General features: G+C 44.2%; 1 protein-coding gene across 16 annotated transcripts in view; it reads left to right on the top strand.

Annotated features, from left to right (window-relative positions):
* The window catches only part of ZNF532 (zinc finger protein 532), a 101006-nt gene that overhangs the window by 19373 nt on the left and 59925 nt on the right, over positions 1–21708 (top strand). For all 16 annotated transcript variants that reach the window (XM_069467955.1, XM_069467950.1, XM_069467947.1 and 13 more), the window contains one exon: positions 19146–21502. In XM_069467955.1, coding sequence (XP_069324056.1) covers positions 19163–21502 — 2340 coding nt within the window. In that variant the 5' untranslated portion in view covers positions 19146–19162. The remainder of the gene's footprint in view (positions 1–19145; positions 21503–21708) is intronic.

Raw genomic sequence — 21708 nt, 5'->3', positions numbered from 1 at the left:
CAAAAAAAGTTTGCAAATATCTTTTTCTTTAGTATTTAAAATTTAAAAAATTGATAAAATGAATGAGAAGAAACAGCAAATGTTGCTGATGGTTCGGAGCGTTTCAGAGACAAAGGCTTCTCTGCAGGATTTAGGACTTATGTGTAAAAATTGAGAAGGCTTATTCAGGTGACCAAAGAAAATGACCTTGAAACTCTCCTTTCTATGCTCAAAACATCACTTCTAATTTGGGAAATCTATACTTTGCTTCAAGCTACAGTTGCAGAGATGCTAAGCATGGTATTTATAAAGTGCCAGAGGAATGCTTCTAAAGTCTGCGTGAGTTTCACTCCTAAGCCAGGAATCCTTTGTTACTAGTATTTACATGGATAAGTAACTTCTTAGTTTTGAAATATTGGAATTCACCAAACGTGCTTCTTTAAAAGAAAAAAAAAAGGCAGTGTATAAACAACTAACAGCGAAGAAACTTAGCAATTTTTTTCTTGTTTTCTCATCATGAAACTATTTGAATAACCCATTTCAAGCAGAGGCTATAATGAATTTTCCTGAAGTTTATTAATAGTGACAGGTTTAGCCTAGATCCTTTCAGTATTTCTCTAAACTCATTGATGAATTTAGCTGTCAGCACAAAGGTCTTTTAGTTAAAAGACTGTATATCCAATGGGAAATACAGCTTGTCCAAAAGTGCCTTTGATAGAATTGCCAGGATTGATGATTTTGACTGTCCCTAAACTGGTAGGAAGTTTAAACTTCTACCTTCTTCCTTTTGTGTAGACATGAGATTTTGAAAATGCAGACCTACACTTCTGTGGATGGACTTTGAAAACAATTGTGGGGGGGGTGTGTGTGCGTGTGTGTGCGTGTTAGTTACAAGAATACAAATGGGAGTATACACTGAAAGCTCAAGGTACTGCTGCAGTTCCCTTCCCAGCTTGGTTCCACTGCGCTTTCTAGGTCCATGTGTGAGAATCTTTGGTGTGCGTCTTTCTGAGCCTTTCTATGAAATTTTACACATTGATAAGTCTTATATGTCTATGTATATAAACATAAAAATATGTGCTTTTTAAACTTTAATGTAGTTTATGTATTAAGAGCTGATTTTCTTCACCTGATGGTCTACCTTGATCTATCCAGTACTTACAATGGCTCTACTTCACTTTTAATCACTGCATAGTACTCTATAAAAACCACTGTACCGTGGCTGGGCACGGTGGCTCACGCCTGTAATCCTAGCACTGTGGGAGGCCGAGATGGAAGAATTGCATGAGCTTAGGAGTTTGAGACCAGCCTGAGCAAGAGCGAGACCCCGTCTCTACTAAAAATAGAAAAATTATCCAGGCGCAGTGGTGCACGCCTACAGTCCCAGCTACTTAGGAGGCTGAGGCAGGAGGATCACTTGAGCCCAGGGAGTTTGAGCTTGCTGTGAGCTATGATGGCACCACTACACTCTAGCCAGGGCAACAGAGTGAGACTCTGTCTCAAAACAACAACAACAACAAAGCACTGTACCAAAAACAATGTGAATGTATTAGACCAGGTAAACTGCCTGGTTCCCAAAGGCATTCATGGAGGTGAAATGAAGGACACCCCCAGGGAGAACGCAGAGCCAGACAACCAAGCTCTGATAGCTGGGTTAGGCAGCTTATTCCATAACACTGGTGTGCAGGGGCCCCAGGGCAAAGGGAGCCCTGGTCCTCATGCAATGGTTTGGTAGTTAGTAAACTCTTACTACTATGTTTTAGTTTTTCGAAGAGTCACTTTTTTTGAAATGCTAACCTGGGGGAAATCTTGCCCTTTAAACGTACATTCTGTTTTCTAAAGAAAAACACGGGGCAGGTATTTTGGGAAGCTTTATGTATTCAGTAAGTAGACATTCCCACTGTTCAAGAAACTTCATGCTCACAGCTAGTCAGCACAATTTTATTTTTGACTCTTGAGCATGAGAAAGAAAACACCAGTCATGTGGATTGACTGCATTTGCTTAATTTGGGTATTGTCTGATGCAGATTTTGTCCCGGGGCGATGTGTGGCACTCTGCTGCTCACGTGCTTTGGGTTGGTGAGGTGGTCTGGTGGGGGAAGAGGGAGAGAAAGAAGACTGTGTAGTCTGCTGCGTCAGTGTGGGACCTGACATCTTCCACCTGGGCTCCAACACAAAACCACAAACCAAAACAGAAACTCCCACGCCTGGGCTTGCCAGAGTGTCTGTGTCACGCAGGACTGGCCAGGATTGCTGGTTGTGGTCAGAGTGTCCTCCTCCCAATCCCAGTGCCTGTCTGAATGTTGGAGACCACGCTGAGTCTGGGGGTGAGCTGTGGTTAGTGCCACTTCCTGAGGAAGTGACTGAGGCAGCGGGGCTTTGTGAACGCTGCTTTATCCCCCTGGTCCCACTGCGGGGACAGAGGGGAGTAGAAATCATGTGCAAGTGGCTTTTCCTATGAGCAGGGGCTTTGGAATTAAAGGTGCTCTTCCCAAGTAATCTTTTTGTTAGGTTAGTGCTTTGCTTTTTGTAAGTTATTTCCAACTGCTCTGTTACTCTAGTTCTCAGAAAATTGCAAGAACAGAACTTTGTCTTTTGACGTAAAGGATTTTCTGGGATTTTTGCTCTGATATAAATTATGAAAATATATTTTAAAGGAATTTATTCAATCAAATAATAAAACAGTCTTGATGGAGTATTTTAGATAAGCAGACTCAGTGTAAAACTTAGGTAGTTCCTTAATTGAGGTAAATTGAGCATTTTGAAACAGGCATGTGATTTTAGCAAACTACGTTTCAAAGTCAAATATGAAATCGGTTAACTCCATGTGAAGGTAAAGAGTCACAGTGCATCCTGTCGTGGCTCCATGTCATGTATTTTCTAATTTTGTAAATATGAATCAAATATTTTGATTTTCAGTTTTTTTTTTAATGAAAATATGTATGATTCATATAGGTTGAGTATCCCTTATCTGAAATGCTTGGGACCAGAAGTGTTTTGGATTTCAGATTTTTTTTTGGACTTTGGAATGTTACATTAAACTTACCAGTTGAGCATCCTAAATCCCAAAATCCAAAATCTGAAATGCACTAATGAGCATTTCCTTTGGGCATCATGTTGGTGTTCAAAAGTTTTGGATTATGATGTATTTTGGGTATTGCATTTTCAGATTTGGGGTGCTCAACTCATACTTCCTTTTCTGTTTTTCCCTGTCTTCAGTGTATTACAGACCATGTTTTCTCTTTCCTTGATTTTCTTTTCCTCTCTTTCCCAAGCATTTTAGATACGTATGTATGCTCAGTAGTTAACACGTAAGAGTTGAAAGTTCTGAAGGTATGTCGGGCGAGGTGGCTCACGCCTGTAATCCTAGCACTCTGGGAGGCCGAGGTGGGCGGATCGTTTGAGCTCAGGAGTCGAGACCAGCCTAAGCAAGAACGAGACCCCCATCTCTACTAAAAATAGAAAGAAACTAGCTGGACAACTAAAAATTTATAGAAAAAATTAGGCGGGCATGGTGGCGCACTCCTGTAGTCCCAGCTACTTTGGAGGCTGAGGCAGAAGGATTGCTTGAGCCCAGGAGTTTGAGGTTGCTGTGAGCTAGGCTGATGTCACGGCACTCTAGCCCGGGCAACAGAGCAAGACTCTGTCTCAAAAAAAAAAAAAAAAAAAAGTTCTGAAGGTAGCTAGGTAGAGGTGAATAAACCTCTTGTAGTCTTCCATGTAACATACATCCATGTACTTTTACTTTTTTAATAAAATATGGTTGGTAAGAAAACAGCACTGACATTAACTTACACTTTTTACTTAAAAAGACACTTTTCCAGAAGGGGAGCAGGTGCTTAAGAAATATAAACTCTTCAGTAAAATTAATTATCCTTGTCACTACTTTACTGTTACAACCTTGACTTATGTAAACATTTGCTTTTCTGCTACCTGGAAGGCAGCTATTGTACCCATGGCTCCAGTTTGATGCTTGTTTTGCACTGGACGGGTGGTTATTATCTCCTTAATGACTTTTAGTTTCTTTTTTTTTTTTTTTAACCTTAAAACTCTACCTGGTGTCTACCTGCCAAAATCCCCATGCCTCTGCATTGCCCAGTTAAAAGAATTATTTTGTCTCCCACACCCTTTTTTGAAGAATTTAAAATGTAAGGAAAGGGATATGAATTCCTTATTAGATACTGCCTAGATTCGCACCAGCCGCTATTTTAACTGTGGCTATCTGTGTGTGCTTGTTCTGTTCCCTTGCTCAGTCCTGCCGTCTGTTCCTCCTCCTCTTCCTCTTCCTCGGACCTCTCCAGCTCTCCTTCCCTGTAGGTAAACAGTTTCTCTCTTTCCTTTTAAAAGGGACTGGGAGCCTTGTGCTTATGAACATTTTAAAATCACCAGATGAAATGGATCATGCTTTATAAGTGGGGTTAAAAAGATTTCTTATACTTGGTATTGGTCTGTGTTTTTGCATATATTCGAAGGCTGTTTACTTAAAATAGGAATTAATTTATAATGAGTTTGACTAAAGGGACCTCAGAAAGGTGGCTAGCTGTCTCATTCTGTCCTGAGCAACCCTTCGGTTGTCTTCCACCGTGCCATTTCTTTCTCATCTCAGCACGCTGCTACGTGCCAGCCTAGGCCAGTTGGTCTCTCCTATGGCTGGGTGAACTGCGTGCACACTTTTCTTGAGTTTTGAGAAGCAGTTCATTATTTGGGTTAGAAGAGTTCCTTTAGGCTAAGATACTTCGGGAAAGTGAAAGTAAAAGTACCAAAAAATCAGGCACTTACCCATAGGCAACCCTAGTTTACTATGCAATCAAGAATATCTAATTTCTTGATGCACGCAATGACAGAAGTTGTTCTTTGAGACATTTTAAACTAAAGATTATGGTCTAAGAGCATGAGTAAATGATTTTGATGTCTCTATTTCCCTCATCTTTCATTTTATACTGTGAGTTAAGAATATATTTTCAGAATTTTAAAGCAAAAGTGTGAAACTCAACACTGTATGTCTTAAAGGTTATTTTTTGAAGTGTTCTTATTTTTCCAAGAATTTATGAAGAAAGGTCTCTCTTGTGGTTCCTTGCTTTGGCTTTAAACTCTTTTTAGAAAAATCAGAATCTTAATTTTTTTTTCCCTTTAGAGACAGGGTCTCGCTGTATTGTCCAGTCTGGTCTCAAACTCTTCAGCTCAGGTGATCCTCCCGCCTCTTGAGTAGCTGGGACTATAGGCACGTGCCATTGCGCCAAACTTACAATCTGAATTTAAAGGATACTCTTGAACAACTCTGTGTGTTAAATTGACTTGCACACACATCTGTGATATGACGGAAACATGCAGACATGGAACAATGTCTGTAATATATTGCTGAGTGTGAAAAAGCCTATTATGTTAAAGTTACATTTTTATGTATGTATATTTATGCTTATGCATGCATCTAGAAGTCTATCTACCGTATGCTGCCTAAGTTTATCTCTGATGAGGTGGCCTCCCAGAGGCTTTTGCTTTCTGTTGCTTATACTTCTGGGTTCTAGAGTATTGGCAAAGAGCACATACTACTCTAAAAGGAAATCCAGGAATGAAAGAGAGGTACATTTGAATAAAGGGCAGCTTGTCAGCTACATAAAGCTGTTTACAAAGATGCTGCTTTGGCATTCAAGTTAGACTTATTTTAATAGAGTAGCAATGTTTGTGTAGAGATTTCGAATCTAAGAGGTTATATTGCCTAAAGATGCCTGAGTAGCCGCCTGGAAGAGACGGAGGAGGGGGGAACCATCATTCCTGCAGTAGAACTCACACAAAAGGATTCAAGGATCTGCTGCTGGTAGACGAAATGATGAGATCTTGACCTGCCGTTTCTGTAGTGCTCTGTATACAGAAATACTTAAGAAATGCTTGTCAGTTAATTGAGAGTAAGTTGGTAATTCCAGATTACCAACTCAGCAATTTCTGATTTGTGCTTCAAAGAAAAAGAATACTTAGAAGTTTCTATGAGTTGCTTTAGATGTCGACTAATCTTTTCCTGTTTTTTGATTATGTTAATATTGGCTTTTAGAAATTTGGGCCAGGTGTGGCGGTGGCTCACACCTGTAATCCCAGCACTTTGGGAGGCTAAGGCAGAGGATTGTTGGAGACCAGCCTGAGCAACATAACGCGACCCCATCTCTCCAAAAAATAGAAAAATTAGTTAGGCCTGGTGGTGTGCGCCTGTAGCCTCAGCTACCGGGGAGGCTGAAGCGGGAGGATCTCTTGAGCCCATGACTTCGAAGCTGCAGTGAGCTAAGATTGGGCCACTGCACTCCAGCCTGGGCAGCAGAGAGACCCTGTCTCAAAAATAAAAAGTAAAAAGAGAAATGAGTTAATTGGGAAGCTGCCTGAATTTTTAGACCCATTGCTTATTACTTAATGTGTTAGGACTGCTTGATGACCTAACTTAGTACCTGTGAAATGGTTGGCTTGTTATTTTATCTTTGATGAGTTTGCCTTATCCTTCTCGTGGGTATAAGCCAGAGAGAGGAGCGATTACACAGGGGTAGAACAAGGACATGTTTTTACCTGACTATAGATCAGCTGAGTGGTTCCTGAATATCCCGATCCTTCAGGAGGGCTGAGAGAACGTTTGCCAGGCTTAGCTCCGTGCGCCCGTCCCGCGTCACAGTGCCTTCATGCTGGACGCTGTTGTCTTTCCTTACGGCCCGTCGTTTGTCTCACCAGTTTTTAGAGCACTTTTGCACAGAAGCCTAAATATGTGATTTTCATCTCGCCATTGAAAATAGAAAGACTTCCCTCTGTCTAGGAAGGGTTTAAATAATAGAATAAGGGAAAATAACATTCCTACTAATCAAATCCAGTAAACCATGGCTCGTTCTGGGTATTAATTTGCTAGGCTTTATGAATATCGACCTTCTTATTCTTCCCTAAGGAAGCAATTAATCGTTTGCCTTTTGTGCAGCCTGGATGTTCCTTTTACCCACTTCATTTTCATTAGCCTTGAAGTCACCCTGGATTTTTAGGCAATCCTTGGCATTTTATGAACAGAACTAGCCTGTCAATTTTTTTCCAGGTATTTTGGCAGGTTTTTTTTTTTTCCCCCCCCTGGGTTAATATTTTGTCCTACCTGGGATATTTTCGAGATTAATATACATTAGGATTTTGAGGGCTGTTGGAATCATACCTCGTGGAACTCAGAGAAAAGTTAATATCCCATAGAAAAGGCCAAAAGAAACCGCACCTGAACCTTTCCCCCTTCCTTCTCCCTTATCCCTGTGACACGGGGCCATTGGCAGGGGCTCTAATTGGACCTTTCAGTGTAAGTTGTTGCTAAAGTTTGACCTAACATGGCTTGCCCAACTTGGATTGTCTACCTGAGTGCCAATCACAAGTGGCATTGGTGGCCCTCTACTGAGGAGTAGCCAAATTTTCTGGATGCCTTGCTGCTTCTGCTTTGTGTTTGCCTGCAATGAACAGACTCATTTCTTTTTTTGTGATAGGGTCTTGCTCTGTTGCCTAGGCTGGAGTGCAGTGGCATCATCAGAGCTCATTGCAACCTCAAACTTCTGGGCTCAAGTGATCCTTCTGCCTCAGCCTCCTAGGTAGCTGGGGCTACAGGTGTGCACCACCACTCCTGGCTAATTTTTCTATTTTCTGTAGAGACTGGGTTGTGCTATGTTGCTCAGGCTGGTTTTGAACTCTTGTGACAGCCTCCCAAACTGCTGAGAGTATAGGCATGAGCCATGGCACCAGGCTTAGAGTCATTTCTTTAAGGTAGTATTTCCCAAAGAGGCACAGCAAACCTCTGAGATGGCTTAGGGGGAAAGAGTCTGGAGGTCGGATAGATTGGGTAAACATTTTTGTACTCTAGCCCTTCTGTGCGATTCAAAACGCACATTCCTATATTAAAGGTCTCAAAGAGGGGTGGGGACAGATTTGGGGAAGTCTGATGGCCAAGAAACAAACCAGTTTAAGCTTTGTTTAACCATTTGGCCCTAGAATCTCCTTAGCTCCTGATACCTATAAACAGAACACGTTTGGGAGACAGTGATGTAGGTGAGTGCTGTGAGCCAGCGCACCAGCCCACCGCATCGCGTGTCTACTCTCAGCTCCACAGTGGCGTCTTGACTAATGTAGCTTGAAATGGATCACGGTGGGAGGATTTAGGTCACAAAAGTGGGCAACAGCTGAAAGTCAGGGGTCTCTACCCTCAGACTGCTGGCTGCTCAGCAGCACATCACCCACATTTATCAGCCCATTTCCCTAAAGATGTCACAGGGGTGTCAGACATTAGAAATCAGTGCATTTCTGAAATCTTCACTTTTCTATTCAGTGTAACTTGGTCCCCCCCTTCAATATAGCAGTGTTTTTTAAATATTGTAGTAAAATCTACATGACATAATATCATTTTAACCATTCATAAGTATGTAGGTCAGTGGCATGGAAGACATTACCCTCAATCAAACTTTTTATCACCCCCAACAAAAATTCTGATCCAAATAAATAATAACTCTCCCTTTTCACCTTCCTCCAGTCCCTGGCAACTTCTGTTCTACTTTTTTTCTGTTAATTTGCCTATTCTAGGCACTTCAAGTAAGTGCAAAGTGTAGCCTTTTCTATCTGGAGGGTCTCCTGTGACCCAGCCAAGCCACCACCTGTGTCTGGGATGGGAAGGCAGCGAAAGAGATTGCAGCACATGCTGGAACACCTTTAGCCATACATGCACGCGTGTACCTGTCCCTCTATCCATCCAGCTAGGTGTCTTGTCTCTATCTACCTAGATATCTATCTAGATGCCTATGTATTTAGATACTATTTGTCTGCCTAGCTATATGTAGGATTATAGCTTTATATTCCTTTTCCTCTGCACTGTGTTTGGTCCTTATGTGTATGTATCTTATGATAAACCACCTCAAATCTTTCAGTACTGGTATTTAATAAGTAAATAGTAATACATGATGCACATAAATACTGGAAAGATCAGTAAATTGGAAGGGTTGAAATAGGTCGACATTAATCAATCAGGGAGGTGTTTTGAAGGGCTTTGGACAGGAGGAAGAAAGCCTGGGCTGACAGATGGTGCAGGTGACAATAAACCAAGAAATGTCGAGAGACAGGATCTCCCCGTCCTGCGTGACCACACATTTTAAAACAGGCTGCGCAGCAAGGTAGAGACATGAAAGGCTACACAGACCTTGTTCTTCAAAGAGCTGTGGTTTTGTTCTGGGGTCAAGTCTTAGGTTGTAAGCTTTTTTCTTTTTTCTTTTTGTTTTTTCCCTTCAGGGCTTAAACAGATACACAAAAATTCTCTGGGTTGGATTTTCTCTTTGATATTGGACTTGGTCTATGGGGGAATTGTCATTAACATTTCATAATTGTGTGCTCTTACATTTGGTAAATTTGACGGACAGTTTCCCTGTTTCTGCATTAAATAAGTTTATGAGCTTTATAGCTTTCTAGAATATATAGATAATCCAGAAGTAGTTGAATACTGAAAGTCTTTCTTCTCCTACCCATCTTTTATTTTTTAATTCTCACTGAAGATGCTTTAAATGCACTGAGGGTAGGGGGCAGGTGGAAGACCTTAAAAATAATACATTTAATAATCCTTTCTGTATATTCATGACACCTAATGTTGAATCTAAAATTACTATTTCTGGGTTTTCAGTTATATAACATTTTTCTGACAAATAATAGTAATTTGCTGTATTTCGCTGTAAACAATTTTAAGACCACATCAAATGCAGTAACACCCTTAGGATTACAGTTAGTGAAATATTATTGTGACAGATTTGCATTTGCATTAAGAAAAACTGTGAGTATATTTTATGCATTTTTGGGAAGAATGAGGCTTGAGGAGCAGTGTGATTTTTAAGTTGTTTACATTGAGGGAAGAGATGTAAATTTAAGGTTGTTACTTAACTCTTTTCAGCAATTGAAAATTATTTTCAAGGTAATACATGTACATAGATTCAAAAAAATAGTACTCAACAATCATAATGCCCATAGGCAGTGAATTTGAACTTTTGATCTGTTCTTTTGTTACTGACTTTATTTCTCAGTAATTTGCTTACACTGCTAAACGTGGGCTTCTTCATTTTAGATATTACCTGCTGACTCTGTGGCCCTAGAGAAGGTTAGAAGCCTGACCTGTGGAGGCAGAAGGTCTGGGTCCTCACCCGCCCTCCCACTTCCTGACCATATGTCCCTGAGCAAGATGCTTTCTCTGCCTAATGTATAGAATTAGGGGTAGCAATAATCACAATAATCATAATAGTAAAGGCTCCAGCCTGCCCTTAATGTTTGTAGGGCCTGGGGCAAGAGAACAAGTGGAGACCAGATGGCTAAATATTTAAAAGGTATATTTAAATATTTACAAGGTATATGCCATAGGCCTAAATATTTAAAAGGTTTACATCTAACTCTGGCCGCTTGTGTTCACCCAGGGCCTTAGAGCCTACTCTCCAGGCATCTCCCTCAAGGCCAAAGGCTAAAGGATGCCCTCACACTCGGCCCAGCCCACAAGCCTGGGACAGCCGAGATCTGCTCGGGCGTGGCGAGGGTAGGGGTGGGGAAGCTATGGCTGGACCCACTGATCCCAGTTAGTCTTGGCAGCGCAGGCTTCCCAGAGAGCCTGTCTCTATGCAGGATAATTTTGTACTTTCCCGACACCTCACTTCTCTGACTTGGGATTTCTAGGCAGTTCTAAGCACTCTCCACCCCTGCTTCCCGTAAACCGTACCTTCCGTGCAGAGGACTTGGGGAACTTGGTTACGTGGGGAGCCTGGCCTGCTTAGACGCCCACTCTCTGCTAGAGCAGGGCAGACGCTATGATCTGCACACGAAAGTCACCCCTCTCCTTACCAGTCTCTCTTGGAATTCCTGTTCATCCAGTTTCAAAAATCGAAAATAAAATTAAACAGAACTTTCCTATAAGACTGAAACAAATTTCTCTGTTTTACTTCTTGAGATAAATGGGTTATCTAAAGCACAGGCCCAGGTCAGAGGCCCCTCTTGTCTGGAAGCAAAGGCACTGAGTGCCCGTGGGCTGTGGGGATTCGGGAGCTGACACCTGCAAACCTGTTCCTGTGCCTGGGACACAGTAAGCCCCACCAGTTGTTGGTTGCTGCTTACGTTTTTGGTGCTCTGTAATTTTGCTACAGTGTGGACTTTTTTTTCATTTGATGTGCTGGGCCAATAGAGGTAGAAGGTTTCCAGATTTAGCAAATGAAAAATGCTGGCTGGGTGCGGTGGCTTGCACCTGTAATACCAGCACTCTGGGAGGCTGAGGCAGGAGGATTGCTTGAGGCCAGGAGTTTAGCACCAGCCTGGGCAACATAGTGAGATCCTGTCTCTACCAAAAAAAAAAATATAGAAAAATTAGTTGGGTGTGGTGGCTCACACCTGTAGCCCTAGCTACTTGGGAGGCTGAGGTGGGAGGATTGCTTAAGCCCAGGAGTTCGAGGCTGCAGTGAGTTATGATCACACCATTGCACTCCAGCGTGGGCAACAGAGCAAGACCCTGTCTCAAAACACAAAAAACAAAAAGATGCTTGGATACGCAACAGCACATACTTACTCTGAAAGACTATTTGTTGTTTATCTGATGTTCAGATTTAACTGGGCATGCTCTATTTTATCCGGCAGCCCTGTGAGGGCCCCTTCAATTGGAACTGGCTCCTTTAGTCGTGGGAGACATTCCTGTATTCTTTCTTTGCTAATATTCTCTCCGCATTTTCTCTTTTTGGAATACTCTCACTAGTCAGATGTTGAACCAATTGGGTTGAACTTGTAATTTTCATGCCTCTCCTATTGTCTGTATGTCTTTTCTAGTTCTATGCTGAGAGATATCCTGATTTCTCTGACTCTTTTTTTCTTGTTTTATCTTTTATTTCAGTTGTTACTATAATTTATAAAAGTTCCTTTATAACTCCTGTCCTTTTTACTCAGAGCATAGTAACTGTATATATGTTCTTTTTCTTCCTCTCCTGGCATCATCTCTGTCTTTTTTTTAAAAAAATTATTTTTTTGTTGATTTTGATCTCCTGTGCTAGAGGCTTCCTCACGGGTCTGGCTGCCCGGAGGAGGGGAGAGCTCTGCCCACACAGGTGGGGCCTGGCCCTGGGGGGTTCTCTGATTTCTTGTGGAGCAGGACCTGTTGTTGGAGGTTCCCACAAGTCAGCATCTGGAGTCTTTTCACTGCAGCTTTTGTTTTCATAGGAGACTGGTCCATGCTCCTGCCGGGAGAATAAGCTTGGGTTTTGGCCTTGGGGCTGGAGGAAATGGGAGGCCAGGCCCTGGGTCCTGCTTTCTGTCTCCTACTCCAGGGCTGTGAAATCCTGAGCTTCCGTGGCGTTGATAACCGGGAGATTTCCCTCCTCTTCTTCCCGAGCTGCCCCGGGTAGCGGGTAGCGGGTAGCGGGGAGGGTCAGGGCTGGCTCGGGGGCAGACGCCCTCCAGGCCCTGCTGCCGGCCATCCCGGCCATCCCCATTTCCCCCTTCCTTTGCCGCTGCGGGGCCGGGCGTCTGTGGCGGTCCAGGACTGCCCGTCCGCCACCTCAGCAGCCTTCTGCGAGACCTCGAGGTGTCACTTCGTGACCTGCTGAGTCAGTGGCCACTCCCCTGTCCTTTTCCTTTTCCCCAAACGTTATTTGATGTCTCACCTCGGCTGTGATGCCGTTCTCGCAGAATATATTTTTGGCGACAGTTATTGAGATATAATTCACATACCACGCAGCTCACCCATTTAGAGAATACAGTTTGGTGGTTTTAGTGTGTTCACAGGGTATGCAGCCGTCACCGCGGTCAAGTTTAGGACATTTTCCTTACCTCCGAAAGAAGCCCTGTGCCCTTTAGCCGCAGCTCTCCAGCCCTAGGCAGCTGCCAGTCTGCTTTCTGTCTCTCTGTATTTGCCTACTTACATCATTTTAAAAATACTTTTAATACCATCTTTTAGGATTTCAGGGGGGAAGGGAAAGAAACTCATGAATTTACTCAGTGCTGTTTCGTGGGCAGTCCTTGCCGCATATGAAAATACAAAAAATATTCTGCCCGTTTCTCTATTTCTGCCTTTGGCGTATTGACTGATGTACCTTGACAGAGATGGGAATTTTCCTCTGTGTCTCATTCTTCCTTTTCCTTCTTAGTCCTCCGTTTAATGCTTTGCTTGACCTGAAATTCTGCTCTTTTGGAGCTGCAGGTGACGCCACCAATTAGCATGGCCGTAAGGGTCGCCCTGAACAGATATTGGCCTCTTCTCACTGCGGCTGCTCCTGGGGGACATGGCCTGGTCGCTTTCTGACTGCTGGATGTCTGGGTTGGCCCCATGTCTCACCCTGACTCTCACGGTGCGCCCGGCTAGTGCCTGACCTGCTGGTGGCCTGGCAGTGGGGCTCCCCTGCTGCCATCTCTGGGGCTGCCTCCCTTCCAGAGGACAGGGGCCAGAGACCTCTGCAGTGTGCTGAGGGCTTCTTAGCCCACTGTCACTTTGTCTTCTCTCTAAGCTCGGTCTCTCTGTTCCTGTTCTTCCCTGGCCTCTCTTGGTGTTCTAGGACGTGGGTGCTGCTGCTCTGGATTGGGGTTCCTCGCCACGCAGATGATGCCCAAGTGCTCTTATCCACCCATGTCACGTTGAGGCCGCTCATCCTGGTGTTCTGCTGTCTGTGGGGCCTGCTCTGTGAGCCGGCCCTGGGCAGCTGTGTCGTCAGGGGGACTGTGCTGTGGAGGTGTGGATCCGGCAGGGCGCCATGGAGATGACAGCCCATCTTTGGTTAGCGCTTGGCTGGGAAGACAAGTCAAGAGAAAGGGTCACAGGAAAGTCAGAGAAACACTAAGATATTTTGTTTTGTGAATTAATGAAATTTTGTTGCTCTTTAAGAGACAACTGTGCATTCTTTTCCATTTATGAACTCCAGGTGACCCTGCTAATGGCTGATGATGCCTAGAGTAGGACTGGAGACACGTGCACATTAGGAGAAAGGCCGTACGTTTGAAATGAAATGAAATCTACTAAGGAGCCAGTGCCCCCACTCTGGAAAGTACCAGGAATCCTCCACCTCCTCCTTTTCCTCTGTTCAAACCATCATCACCTTGAAACTTCTTCACTCGTCTCAAAAGTCATGAATTCAGCTTTCTTCCCTCTCGTTTTGTTTTATTATTAGAACATATAGCGAGAGGAAGAAAACAGCCTGTGATGTGGCTGTTCTTATTCTTTCTCTTTGTGAAGATGGGGAGATAGAGGCTCATGGCTGGTGAGGTTAGTGTTGGGGGGCGTTTGAGGTCCGGGGGCAGCGTGATGGGGAAGGAGAGCTGGGCCCGCCAGACAGGCCCTGCACTGCAGCTCAGCGGCGGGTGGGGGCAGATCATGCAGGGACTTCGCGGGGAGGCCAAGGAGTTTGGACTTAATTTGTGATTTAAGGATTTTTAATAGCGAGGGTGATAGATATATTTTGGAAATGTATCTTTAAAAAGGTTAATCTGGAAATTCTGAATGAGAGGATAGGAAAATGGAGAACAGGGTATTTTGTCTAGGTAGAAAGTGAGATAGTCCAAACTAGAGGAGTTACAGGGCTTAGAAGAAAGAGGATGCGTGTGCATTGTGTCTGTGCATTCTATACTGACATTCTCTAGTTGGAAATTGGGAAACCAACAGTTTTTTATTGCAAAGAAGGAACAGTTTTTTATTAGAAAGTATAAGAAGTATGATTAGGGGGTGAATAGGGTTTTCTTATGGTGTCCTTTTTACTTGATAATTTTTGACTTCTGCCAACAAAGATGAAATAGCTTTCTATAATTTTAAGAGGCTTTGGTAGGAAAGGGAATGTTTTGTCTGTATCATAGGAGGGAATAAAGTGATCATGTGACAGACGTGATTCTTTCAATTTCATTTTTTTTTTTATAAACAGGCCTTGCATTTTTTCCCCCTCAGATATTATCGGTGTCTTTGGGTGAAAGGACATTATACGTTAAGCACAAATGCTATTAGTGAATTACAGGTTTATTTGTATAGGGTTTAGTTTTAAATTATAATAAAAGGCCGTTAGTGCCTTTGAAGGAAGGTATATTTTGTAGGGTATAAATGAAAGACATTGTTATAATAACTAAAGCTAATTCTGTTTGAAAATCTAACTGTTGAGGGTAAGGGAAGCTAAAATGAGATTGTTCTATATTATCTTTTAAAAGAGGACAGATTTATTTTTATAGTGTTTTTAAGCAAAAGAGTCTATTTTTAAGACAGTAGTACTTAGGAATTGGAGTGGAATATGAAGAAAACTTTCACACATAAATATTTCTCTTTGTATTCAATATAACTGAGAACTGAAGTGGGAGTTAAACATTTTTTCCCTCTGGCAAGTGGAACACTTGCTCTCGAGTTCAGAATGTGGGAAGGAAAGGGTAATAGGACAGTGTGATTGTGGGTATGAAAAACATTTCTATAAACCAAAAAAGAAGTGTAAAGTTACAGAGAGCGGTATTTATTACATTAATTATACAACCCCGGAGAGGGGAGTCCACCTGCCGCAGTGATCTTGGGTTTCAGACGACACGATGTGCTCTCAGTTGCCGCTGCATCGAGGCTTTGCAAAATTTCCATTATGCATTTTCAGCTCAGAGTCGGACTTCCTTCAGGTAAAGGATGGCTGACTGATATTTTTTAAACCACTGGCAATTCGCCGTGACCTCTTCGAAATGCCACGCCACTTCACCCCGGGCTCACTCGCCTCCCCCAAGAGAAGAGTACAAATCTTAGGTGAAATAAAGGGACTGGGGAGCCGGGTGTGGCTGGATTACTATGGAGAAAAAGTTGCTTCTCACTTCCTTTCAGGGTTTGCAGGCTTGGAGTTTCCTCTCTGGGACTTTCCAGACCTTAACTCTGCTTTAGCTGGTCACATAGGAAAAGATAGGATGGCGTGGTGGGCAACAAGCTCACTAACATTGATTAGGTGGTTTGATACTGCTGCGTGCCTGTTTGTAAATGAGGCGGGTCCCTGGTACGTATTGCAGGAGATGATCAGGATCATGTGTTAACCCTCCCAGGATTCCTGAGGATACCTGCCAGTTGCACTGCTGCCTCTGACCTGCCATCTGGGCCTACCACCTGCTGAGTATTTGAGTTATCTCTTAACTTCTTTTTGTTCCTCAGCTGAGTGCCCTCTGGGATGAACAGTGTGAAACTACGTGATGTCTTTTGCTCACCACAATCATAAAGAGAAGGCAAATGACACAAATGCCATTTAGCTATAAAGAAAGGGTAGAGGGGGCTGGGCATGGAGGCTTATGCCTGTAATCCTAGCACTCTGGGAGGCCTAGGCGGGAGGATCGCTTGAGCTCAGGAGTTCCAGACCAGCCTGAGCAAGAGCGAGAGCCTATATCTACTTAAATAGAAAAATTAGCTGGATGTGGTTGGTGGCAAGTGCCTGTAGTCCCAGCTACTTGGGAGGCTGAGGCAAGAGGATCACTTGAGCCCAGTTTGAGGTTGCAGTGAGCTATGATGACACCACTGCACTCTACCGAGGGTGACAAAGTGAGATTCTGTCTCAAAAAAAAAAAGGGGGGTGGGTGGGTAGAGGGACTTTGGCAGAGCCCAGCTACCGTTGAGGACTTCCAGAGCTGGGGCCAAGCTTTGGGTAAGTGGAGGCACTAAGAGCCCATCTGTCAGGCCTGTTCAACCTTGGTGTTGGGGGAGGGGTGGTTCATGATTCTGTGCCCTGAATTTTCTAATAACAGTGACCTCCAGCCATAGATGAACATGGTTGGTAAAGATAGATCACAGGGATACCTTGCTAATGGTGACTTTACAACATCAATATGATGGTTAAAAATAAGTGTGCTGACATTCAGGGATTATTCATAAGTGGGTGGATTCTTATGTGGATATAGTGTCTGACAGATGGGTATTTCATTGCCCACATTTTGCAGTTTAGGTATTCAATTTCATTTAAAAAAGAAAACCATAATCTCAGACTTTCCCACTGGGTCTGACTTCTCATAGATAGTTTCACATCAGTATCACTGTAGAAAGGTTTTGTTTCCTGTGTACCTTTTACATTGGCAGTAGTTTGATACTGGGGTATGTTTTTCCCTGTGTGGGCCCACAGACACCGTCTAAGAGAATAGTGGCCGTGGAGTGTTTTCTCCGGGCTAAGTAAGCCACTGAGGGAAAAGTACATGTGACTTCTTCAGCTCTGTAGTAACTTAGACACGTGCGAATGGAAGGTGATTTATTCCTCAGCTCCCATCGAACCTTAGGTGTTTATTTCACCATCAGCAGTAGTTTTTCCCAACCAAATTCTTAGGAGTGTTTGGACGTGTCCCCAGAGTGGGTTAACACACTGAGGGTCTTAGCAGCTGTTGATGGATTTGTGGTTTGTGTGAGTTTTCACAGGTACGCATGTTCTTGTCTGAGTTTAAATTCTACCTTGACCCTGGTAGAGTTGCTTTGATCAGGAATGCATGATCTTTTACAAATTGTTAAAAAAAAAAGTATTAAATGCTTTAGTAAAACATGGAAGGTAACTTCTCAGGGATGACTAAAACATTAAAGGAAGACCAATGACAATAAATACTGAAGAACAAAGAGTGTAGGACTAGGTACCTATAAATCAGCTAGGCAAATTCTTCTATTGGAAGTTACCTAAATTCAGCTGTAACCCTCTTCCCTTCCGACTTGATGGTTGCTTGCTTCGTTTTCTTTCTCTTCTCTCTCTGTTCCTCCCTCTTTCCTTTCCTTCTTTGCTTCTCTCCCTAGATGCTCACTTCCACTGCAGAAAGGAATAGGTAGAGATTCTGTCACTTCCCAGGGTCCCAGAGCCTAGTGAGCGACAGAGCAGGGTCCAGGCCTGCTCTTTTGTTATAAATCCAGTGTTCTGGCCCCTGACTTGTACTATGTGTTAATTATTTGACATTTATGGTATAAAGGTGAGTGGGACTTTGTCCTCAGGCTGGGGGGTTAGAAGAGACAAGTACACACACACACTGGGGTACATACCAGGAAATAATAGAACCCTAAGATGCAGTGAGCGATCTGGGGGTCCAGGGAGCGGAACAGCCCCCTTGCAGTGGAGGTTTTGTCTGATCCCCACAATCACTTGTCCTCTGCAGGTGGAGTGAAGGGCTCCTTTTAAAGACCCCAAGCATGAGCACTGCATGTATTTACATGTCCTTCATCTTTAGGAAAGGCTGTAACTGTCCATTTTCCTAAAACTCTCCATCCTCCTACCACCTGAGAGTGTTTTTTTTTTTTTTTAACATAATAGGGATAATTAGGATTAAATAAAAATTGATGGAATAAGCACATTATGGGTTGGGTTTTTTTTTTTTTGAGTCTCACTCTGTTACCTGGAGTAGAATGCAGAGGGCGTCATCATAGCTCACTGCAACCTCAAACTCCTGGGCTCAAGCAGTCTTCCAGCCTCAGCCTCCCAAGTAGCTGGGACTATAAGTGTATGCCACTATGCCCGGCTAATTTTTCTATTTTTAGTAGAGACGGAATCTTGTTCTTGCTCAGGCTGGTCTGGAACTCCTGAGCTCACTCGATCCTACTGCCTCAGCCTCCCAGAGTGCTAGGATTATAGGTGTGAGCCACCATGCCCAGCTGTTATTTTCTCTTAAGTCCTAGGTGGACTTATTAGCAGTAGATATTGTGTGGTGGGTTTGGATGCTCATTTCCTCTGCAGATGAATGTTGAGATCTCTAATTGGTTTTTTGATTATGTTTCTTTTAGTGTGTATTCCCAATCTGATGATGACTATGATAGTGATAATTTGCCAGCAGAATCAAATACTGTCAGTTAAACACTGTCATATTCCAAAATATGTCTGGTAGTAGCTTTTTATGAAAATGACACATTTTGTAGTTGCTACACGAAAACCTGCTCTTCTGTGCTGTAACAGTTTCGATCAATTTCATTCTTGTTAGCGAGGAGTCACGCTGGTGACACTGCACTGCACACACTGCACAGCAGTTTGGAGGGATTACTTTGGAACTAAAATTATTTAGGTTCTGTGCATATTCTCTGGGTGTTTGTTCACTTTGACTCAGAGTTCTGTAATTACAATAAAAATGCAGTCACAACTTTGCTCTTTCTTGGTAATCATCACTACGTTAGTGTAAATCCTGCGAGGAGACTTATCTCATGGTTAGAAGACGTTAATTGCTGATGGAGTTATTTTCTGTTCGTTTAACAGAACCTCTGATCACATTCATGACCATGGGGGACATGAAGACCCCAGACTTCGATGACCTCTTGGCAGCATTTGACATCCCAGATATGGTCGACCCTAAAGCAGCTATCGAGTCTGGACACGATGACCACGAGAGCCACATGAAACAGAATGCTCACGGAGACGACGACTCCCACACACCGTCCTCCTCCGACGTGGGCGTCAGTGTCATCGTTAAGAACGTTCGGAACATGGATTCCTCCGAGGGCGGGGAGAAGGACGGCCACAATCCCACCGGCAATGGCTTGCACAATGGGTTTCTCACGGCATCCTCCCTGGACAGTTACAGCAAAGACGGAGCAAAGTCCTTGAAAGGAGACGCACCTGCCTCTGAGGTGACTCTGAAAGATGCAGCGTTCAGCCAGTTCAGTCCCATCTCCAGCGCTGAAGAGTTTGACGACGACGAGAAGATAGAGGTGGACGACCCGCCTGACAAGGAAGACGTGCGTTCGAGCTTCAGGTCCAACGTGTTGCCAGGGTCGGCTCCCCAACAGGACTACGATAAAGGAAAGTCACTCGGAGGGGAAAACTCCAGCAAAACTGGAACCTCTGCATCAGGCAATATAGATAAAAACAAAGTTAAGAGAGAAACAGAAACAAATTCTATAAACCTGAGTGTTTATGAACCTTTTAAAGTCAGAAAAGCGGAGGATAAATCGAAGGAAAACTCTGAAAAGGTGCTTGAAAACAAGATCCTTGACGGGAAGCTGAGCTCAGAGAAGAATGACACCAGCCTCGCCAGCGTTGCGCCGTCAAAGACAAAGTCATCCTCCAAGCTCTCGTCCTGCATAGCTGCGATCGCGGCTCTCAGCGCTAAAAAGGCGGCTTCAGACTCCTGCAAAGAACCAGTGGCCAATTCAGGAGAATCCTCTCCGTTACCAAAAGAAGTAAACGAAAGCCCGAAAGCCACCGACAAGTCTCCTGAATCCCAGAGTCTCATCGATGGGACAAAGAAAGCATCCCAAAAGCCACCAGATAGTCCCAGGAGCATTTCAAGCGAGAACAGCAGCAAGGGATCCCCGTCCTCTCCTGCAGGATCCACACCAGCAATTCCCAAAGTCCGCATAAAAACCATTAAGACGTCTTCTGGGGAAATCAAGAGAACAGTGACCAGGGTATTGCCAGAAGCGGATCTTGACTCTGGGAAGAAGCCTTCCGAGCAGACGCCGTCCGTCATGGCCTCTGTGACGTCCCTTCTGTCGTCCACAGCGACAGCCGCCGTCCTTGCCTCTCCCCCCAGGGCGCCTCTGCAGTCGGCAGTTGTGGCCAATGCGGTTTCTTCTGTGGAGCTGACCCCGAAGCAGGTCACCATCAAACCTGTGGCTACTGCTTTCCTCCCAGTGTCCGCTGTCAAGACGGCAGGATCCCAAGTCATTAATTTGAAGCTTGCTAACAACACGACAGTGAAAGCCACTGTCATATCTGCTGCCTCTGTCCAGAGTGCCAGCAGCGCCATCATTAAAGCCGCCAACGCCATCCAGCAGCAAACTGTTGTGGTGCCGGCGTCCAGCCTGGCCAATGCCAAACTCGTGCCAAAGACTGTGCACCTTGCCAACCTTAACCTTCTGCCTCAGGGTGCCCAGGCCGCCTCTGAACTCCGCCAAGTGCTAACCAAACCTCAGCAACAAATAAAGCAGGCAATAATCAATGCAGCCGCCTCGCAACCACCCAAAAAGGTGTCTCGAGTCCAGGTGGTGTCATCCTTGCAGAGTTCGGTGGTGGAAGCTTTCAACAAGGTGCTGAGCAGTGTCAATCCAGTCCCAGTTTACATCCCAAACCTCAGTCCTCCCGCCAATGCAGGGATCACGTTACCGACGCGTGGGTACAAGTGCTTGGAGTGCGGGGACTCCTTTGCGCTTGAAAAGAGCCTGACCCAGCACTACGACAGACGTAGTGTGCGCATCGAAGTAACGTGCAACCATTGTACAAAGAACCTTGTTTTTTACAACAAATGCAGCCTCCTTTCCCATGCCCGTGGGCATAAGGAAAAAGGGGTGGTGATGCAGTGCTCCCACTTAATTCTAAAGCCAGTCCCAGCAGATCAAATGATAGTTTCTCCATCAAGCAATACTTCCGCTCCATCTTCCACTCTGCAGAGCCCTGGGGGAGCCGGCACGCACACTGTAACAAAAATTCAGTCTGGCATCACAGGGACGGTCATATCGGCTCCTTCCACTCCCGTCACCCCAGCCATGCCCCTGGATGAAGACCCCTCCAAACTCTGTAGACACAACCTAAAATGCTTGGAGTGTAACGAAGTCTTCCAGGATGAGACGTCACTGGCTACACATTTCCAGCAGGCTGCAGATACGTGTGGACAAGTAGAGTATCATTTAAATCTTGGTGTTTCAGTGATGAGTCTGTAGACACGAGTGCTTGATGAGATGCCTTTGATTTTGGGCGTGGGAGCTTGGTTAAATGGGGGTGTGTGTGTATGTGTGCACATGGCATGCCAGCAGGCACGCATGCACGTGAGAGAGAAAGGATCGTTTTCATAGAATAGAAACAGTGTGGAAACATGAATCTT

The sequence above is a fragment of the Eulemur rufifrons genome, chromosome 5 (genome assembly GCF_041146395.1).
Source record: "Eulemur rufifrons isolate Redbay chromosome 5, OSU_ERuf_1, whole genome shotgun sequence".
NCBI classification, from domain to species: domain Eukaryota; kingdom Metazoa; phylum Chordata; class Mammalia; order Primates; family Lemuridae; genus Eulemur; species Eulemur rufifrons.
The sequence above is the reverse complement of the archived record's forward strand: the minus strand, read 5'-3'. Positions and strand labels throughout refer to the sequence as shown.